The following is a 6,914-nucleotide window of genomic DNA, read 5'->3' as shown; positions in this document are numbered from 1 at the left end:
GAGCCTCAGCCTTCCGTGACGCCCATCTCCAGGCGTGGTACAACGACTCCATGGGCTGGTGTTCGCGCTAGGGGCCGGGTCCTGCACTGCCCGTGGGTGCCAGGCAAAGGACAGCATGTCCCCAAACCCAAATCGGAGCATCTTCCAATGCCTTCAGGACGGACATGCACGCAGGTGGGTTGAAGCAGACGCGGAAACCCCCGCCCGCACCTGGTGGGAATAAGGGGAGGAAGGGTGCATCTCGCCGAGAGGAAGGGTGCATCTCGCCGAGAGCAGTGACTTTCAGAAAGAGCCCAAGGCAACCCCGACCTCCACTTTGGACAAGAACGGCGGGACACGTGCTTCTCAGTGGAAAGATAGTCTTTATTGGATTCTTAACACCTTTCAAGGAAAGAGTGGCTCCCGGCAGCGCTGTGTAATCACAGACCTTGCAGGGGCATCGTATAGGCAGGAACATTTCCTTAGGAGTGAAAAGTAACCCTAGGAAAGTTTGGGGTGGGAGAGGGGACACAGTAGAAGTTTGGTTAAATGTAAGCGGGTTCCTATCGAGAAAGAAGAACGGGTAACACTACACCGTTCGAGGGGTACTCCGAACACACGATGATTTTGCTTGTTCCCAAGCTACGTGTTCATAAGAGAGAAGTTGTTGTGCCCTTCTCCTCGTCGTGATCACATAAACCCGCTTGCTTGCCTATCTAACCATCCCGGCGAGCCAACGGGAGTGACAGCAGAGCGTCTAACTATGCTCAAGGTAAGTCTCAGGGTTGTCGGAGCATGAGCCTGCTTTCCAGAAGGTAAGGAGACACGTGACAGTCTGAGATGCCACGGTGAACAGGGAGACCCTGAGGGGGCCGTGGCTGTAGCCGCACCGTGCCCGGGCAGCTGGCGTGCTTCATTCCCCTTGGGCTCTCTCCCTGGGCCGGGCTGCCTCAGCCTTGGCGATCTGGAAGGGCCGTGGTGGCCGGGATCGGGTACTCCAAGGCGTTGCAGTCATCCGACAGGAACACCAGATCCTGGAAAAGATGTGCAATGAGCAGGACTGTGACTGGGGGGGGGGGGGGCTGCAGAGCCCAGGCGCGGATGACGGATGTGGGACTCCCACCTATCCTCAAAGTTGTTCCCTTTGGGTGAAAACCTCCCATCCCTTACTCTCCCAAGGAGAGCTTGTCACGTCTTCACGTTCGCATAGAATCTCATATGTTCTCTGTTATTTAGTGAAGTCACTCATGCATTGGTGGACCAGATGGATAGATGGGGGAAGGAGGGAATGAATGAATGAATGAATGAATGAATGAATGAATGAACCTTAATTACTGAGCAATAACTCTGGGCCCAGCGGTGGGGATACCATAAAAAACACCCAGGGCTCACCTTCAAATGCTGTAGAGTCAGTAACACCACTACTCACCAGACTGTATTAGTGATGGCTTCTTCTTGTCTCCCCCCCCCCAACAAAGACCAAAGGGAGAGGGGAATAAGAAGGAAAACGGGGCCCTGGCCAGTTGGCTCAGCAGTAGAGTGCTGGCCCAACATGTGGAATTCCCAGGTTCGATTCCCGGTCAGGGCATATAGGAGAATTGCCCATCTGCTTCTCCACCCTTCCCCCTCTCCTTCCTCTCTGTCTCTCTCTTCCCTTCTCGCAACCAAGGCTCCATTGGAGCAAAGTTGGCCTGGGCGCTGAGGATGGCTCCATGGCCTCTGCTTCAGGCGCTAGAATGGCTTCAGTTGCAACAGAGCAAAGCCCCAGATGGGCAGAGCATCGCCCCCTGGTGGGCATGCTGGGTGGATCCTGGTCAGGTGTATGCGGGAGTCTGTCTCTCTGCCTCCCTGCTTCTCACTTCATAAAAATCCAAAAAAAAAAAAAAAAGAGAAGGAAAATGGGTGTGGGGAGGAAATGCATAACAAGTCTTCTAACTGAAATGTTAATTATTAAAGTTTCCTGAGGACTTGCTCAGCCAGGCATGCTCCTAGGAGTTCTGTGTGCAGTCACCCTCCCGCGGTTCTTAGGTCAAGGGCATTACCAGCACCCACACACACGTGCTCAAGCTGTAATTACAATTGTCCTTCTAATGATCTTGAGACAGCCAGTGTTCTGTCCCCAGTTCAGAAATGGGGAGACTGGTTGGAGAGGTGAGGGGACGTGCCCATCTGGGAAGCGGGGCGGTGGAGACAGGCGCGTGGGTCTGTCTGAGGCTGAAGCCCGTGCCTCTCGGATCACAGGGAAACTCCACCTTCCACATCTCCACCTGGCTGGTTTCCTGCTCTTCCCGTCTCTTCCCCCTCTTCTGCCCACCACAGGGCACCCCGAAGCCCCCTCCCCCACAAAGTCTCCTCTGACCCCGGGAAGGGGCTCTGGAGTTCCCAGAATCCCGTAGCCCTCTCCCCGGCCCCGTTTGGCTGCAGAGAGTCTGTCTTCCGTGGTTGGCAGGTGGTCCAGGGTGTCGGCTCCCCATCAACACAGAGCTTGTGGCGGCGTGGGGGCTCGTCTGGAGTGCCCGTCACTCACCGAGGGGACAGTGGCTGAGGCCGCGCTTTGTGGACGGGAAGCACCCCATACCCTCTTCCTCCTGGTCGTCCCCCTCCCCCCCACCCCTCCCCTTCTGAAAGTCCCAGCTGACAACACGCAGCCTAACACCGTCCCGTGACGCCACTCACCCTCCTGCAGAAGGAGTTCAGGATGGTGTACAGCTTCCGCACTTTGTCCTTCAGGGCGTCCACCCGGGCCACTTTCCAGCAGTGTGGCGAGGCCACGAAGTCCCGCAGCTTGGCCAGCACGCAGTAGTTCTGGGAGTGGATGACAGAGGGGGGCTCGTGGGGCATGCCGGTGGCCTGGGGTCGGGAGCTGGAGGCTCCTGCAGCCTCCCTCTCAGATCCCCCCCGGGGCTCCCCCCCCAGGCAGGCAGACCCCTCTTACGTGGATATCCAGGTACAGTCTGGGCAGGTACCGCACGCACGACCCCTGCAGAAAGGGAAACCAGTTGCTGTGATGCCCGCAGGGTCCCAACCTCAGCCTGGCCACAGAAGGCTCTCTGCCAGCCCTGCCTCAGCCTGCCCAGCCCCAGGGCGCGGGGGTCTGGATGCGGACAGACGCCGGACTTCCTCGTCCTGGGGCCACAGTCCTCCAGAATTCGACTTTCAGAGAACAGACTTTATAGCTGCGAGTTTGGGAACCAACGCAGACATCCACCCGTACACGTGTATATTTAAGCAGTTCTATAACTCTAATGTAGAGATAGCAATGTCTGTTCATAACACACGGTGGTAAAACGGAAGTGTGTGTGCGTGTATACTTCGATATCACTGCATTTTATTTTTTGTGCAGGTCTGAAGGCCAGAGACCCAGTGTGGGGGTTGTGGACCCTAACACCTTCTTTGAAATTCTCTGTGTGACCATGGGCAGGTCTCCTTCTATGTGACTCAGTTTCCTGGTTGTAAAATTAAAGAGTTAGAATACATAATCTCTCCACATCCATCCAGCCCTGCTGTTCTGAGCCTAGACATTGTTTTGTTTTTACATTTTTCAAATCAGATTTCTTGAAGAGATGTTTGCTCTATACATGTGATACCAAGGGGTCTCTGGGTAAATTGTGGAGCAAATTCACAGCAGAACACTGATACAAAAGAATATTAATTTAAGTGATGCTGTTGTTTGAAAGTGAATTGCAAAACTGCTGTGCTGTTTGATCCAATTTGCTCCCACACACGCACACACACTTGTGCACGCACACACGCATGTATGCACACGCACACACGCTTGAAGACCTCTGCACAGATGGAATGCTGAGATACTACCCTCCAGAGTGTCATGGCAGCAGTTACCTCTAGGGGGCAGACTTGCAAGAATATTTATTTTCTTCTTTGTCCTTTGTGCATTTTCCAACCACTCTACAAAGTATTTGACTTTCGTAATTAGAAAAAAGTAAACATTATGCAACTTTTAAAAGAAAACGCAAAGAGAGTGTGAGGGTACCATACACCCCATATCTGAGAAGGATTTCATTTTGTTTAAAGCGCTTACAAGTGGGTGAGGGACACTTTTCAGTCTTCCCAAAGCTTTTCATGGAGTTTATAATTCATTTTGTTTCTACATTGAATCCAGGAGGCCTGGGTTCTAGCTCTGGGCGGACCCTTGGTCTGGTTCTGAGCCCCTGGGGTCCTCCTCTTAAAAGACTGGTGATAACGAAGGCTGCCGCTCCTGGGGTCCCCCACGTAGTCCCCGCTCTGCCTGCTGTGTCTTCTGGCTTCACTCGTCCAACCCTCACAGCTGACCAGAGTGGGTGGGTGCCCAGCCACTCACAGAGCAGGACAGTGAGAGGCCAGGGCTGAGGAGTTTGCCCAGGTCCCATGGCAGGTAGGCGTGGAGTCACCCCACCCCCACCCCCGTAGAGCACCCTGGGGAGGGAAGAGAAATAAGTCATCCAAAGTCGCACTCCTCCTTAACTCCAGTATTCTAGACTCTATTGGGAGGCTGGGTTTGTTTTTTTTTTCTTCCTTTCTTACCTTTTACAACAGCTCCTCTGATACTGTATTTGCTACTAAGTTACAAGCAGAAATTGTGAAGCCTTTGATTACGTTTCCTTGTATTTAAATGAAGGGGCTAACCCTGGGTATCCTATTTAAAAGGATGGGAATAAAACACACAAACACCCTTAAGATGAACACTGAGCAGAAAAGAGAGACAGCCATTTCTTTTTCTTGGTTCAAAGGCAAGTTTTCAGGAAGCAGGTCTGTGCCGACCCTCCGTGGAGGGGACCCTCCGTGGAGGGGACTCACCGAGGGCTCTGCAGCCTGCAGGCTCTGGAAGTCCCCGGTGATCTCGCGGCTCAGGCCCAGCATCCTGGAGTAGCAGGTCGGGGGAGCAGGCCGCGCTGCGGGGAGCCCCGCCAGGAGCAGCAGCAGCAGGGGGAGCAGCCAGGGTGTCATGGTGTAAAGGGACCTCTGGCAGCCCCGAGCCTGCCGCCCCTTTAAGCAGCTGCCTGGGGGTGGTCCTCCACGCCTCCGTTTCCTGTGGGGCCCAGCCAAGGCCATGGAGCACACACACGAGCACGCCCACCTGGCCGGGGACACTGGCTCCTTTCAGACCTGAAGGCCCCCCTTTGCGCGAGGAGGGGCTGCCTGGGGGGTGCAGGACGCCCCGAAGAGGGAAGCGGGGTCACACCTCCTTAGACGCTTCTCCCTCGGTGGCTTTGTCCAAAGTGGCAGGACCCGCAGATGAGGGGGGTGGTTCATGAAAGGCCAGGAGTGGGCGGCCAGTACCCCCAGACTGGGGACCTGTCACAAAACCGGCTGCTTTCCTGGAGCAGAGTTGGGGGGAGGGGAAGGACCAGGAGTGATGGGTTGAGCGCCAGTGATCCAGGGCCTGGGGCCTGGGCCGCTGGGTGTCAAGGCCACCCGCCACTGACCAGCCAGGGGAACCTTGAGCGGTCACCCCCGCCACCCAGCAGCTGTGTCTGTGCATTGGGCAGGGGGCTTGGTGCAGGCGTGTGTGGTGGGGGAGGTGAGCATTGCCCGGCCAGCCCACTTCCGGCTCGGGGCACGGGCTCCACACACAGGCAGTTCTCCCTGTGTGCCGCTCGCTCGGGACAGGGTGCTCTGCGGGCAGCTCTCCTGTGCCCGGTCCTAGGACAGGGAATAAGCCGTCTCCACAGATGCTTGGTGGATGTGTGGCTACTCACCTCTGGCGATGACCTTGGGCACGCTCCTCAACCTTCTCCCTCCTCTCCTTATCGGTGAAGTGGGGGAGATGGGAGCACCCCGCTCAGAAGTCTTAGAGAGGAATAAAAGTCCTTGGGCTAATATCCCTGAGCTGATGTCATAGCCAGTGTCACTGTCTCCCTTCCTACAAGTGTCCCTGTGCCACAGGGGCCTCAGAAAACGGCCCCCGTTCCAGGTGGGACACTCGAGAACCGGACAGCTCCAGCGACGTGCCCGTGGTCACAAAGCTGGGGGTCGATGGGTCCACGGGACTCGGTGTCTTGTCTCTAATCTCCCAACCCACCCGCCACCCCTCCATGTGGGACTGGGGAGGGGCAGGAGTTGCAGCTGGAGTTGAGTTGGGGCCTCTGGCCTGTCCAAGACCATGGAACAAGCAGGGAGAAGGAGCTGCTGTTAGAGGAAGTTTCTTCCTTAACACCGAGCACCACTCAGGCCCCAGTGAGGAGGCGAGGAGGTGTGAGCACGGGAACGCTGCTCATGTGGCACTTATGTGGCAACTATGTAGCTATGGCCAGAGCCTCACAGAAAGCCAGTGAGGTGGGCGGGGTTATCCCCATTGCCCAGAGGAGGAAACTGAGGGCCAAGGGACGTGAAACTGTCTGAGATCACAGGGCTAAGGAGGAGACGGACAAAGCTCCAGATTTGTGGCTGTTTGTCTCCAAACCTCATTCAGTGCAAGAGAGGGCAGAGAGGGGACCAGGCAAGCCACACCCCCCCCCCTCGCCCAGAACAAAACAGCCAGAGTTGAGGACCAGGTGGGTGAGTGAAAGGAGCGTGGTGTCCTGGACGAGGGTTGGCTCAGGGTCAACCGCAGGGATGGAGACCGTGCTCCAGCCTCTCCCTGTTCTGTTTGCCTGGTCCTGGTACCAATTCCCTGTCCATAAACACTAGCGTCACCCTGGGCAATGCCGGAGATCTTTCCAGTCCTGACGTTCTGTTGATCTGTTTTTCCGTGTTAAAACTGCGGGCGGGATCACGGCATGCCTTCCTGTTTAGCAGGTGAGTGTGCGGCGAGGTGACCTGGGGACCATCTCCCGGGCGCCCCCTCAGACAGGCAGGACCAGAGGAAAACACAGGTGCGTTTCTTCTGGATGAAGGAGCCTCCGCACCCTCTCCATGGGGGTGGGCCCCCTGGCAGCCCAGCCGGCCCAGCCAGGGACACCGCGTCCCCTTTGAAGTGTTCCAGGGCTCTGGATGTG

The 6,914-nt window shown here is 56.3% G+C and overlaps 1 protein-coding gene across 2 annotated transcripts in view; it reads right to left on the bottom strand.

The window, feature by feature from the left end:
- Positions 1-342: 342 nt before the first annotated feature.
- Positions 343-6,914, bottom strand: part of CYTL1 (cytokine like 1) — a 33,614-nt gene continuing 27,042 nt past the window's right edge. Inside the window, exons 2-6 of one of the 2 annotated variants that reach the window (XM_066387654.1) lie at positions 5,676-5,766; positions 4,774-5,005; positions 2,915-2,959; positions 2,656-2,784; positions 343-1,013 (exon numbers count right to left, since the gene is read on the bottom strand). In XM_066387654.1, coding sequence (XP_066243751.1) covers positions 930-1,013; positions 2,656-2,784; positions 2,915-2,959; positions 4,774-4,923 — 408 coding nt within the window. In that variant the 5' untranslated portion in view covers positions 4,924-5,005; positions 5,676-5,766 and the 3' untranslated portion in view covers positions 343-929. Of the gene's footprint in view, positions 1,014-2,655; positions 2,785-2,914; positions 2,960-4,773; positions 5,168-5,675; positions 5,767-6,914 lie in introns of those variants that run through there. The other variant, XM_066387653.1, reaches the window with a different exon arrangement.

Source organism: Saccopteryx leptura, chromosome 5 (assembly GCF_036850995.1).
Source record: "Saccopteryx leptura isolate mSacLep1 chromosome 5, mSacLep1_pri_phased_curated, whole genome shotgun sequence".
Classification (NCBI taxonomy): domain Eukaryota; kingdom Metazoa; phylum Chordata; class Mammalia; order Chiroptera; family Emballonuridae; genus Saccopteryx; species Saccopteryx leptura.
Note: the sequence above shows the minus strand (reverse complement) of the source record. Positions and strands in the feature narration are given on the sequence as shown.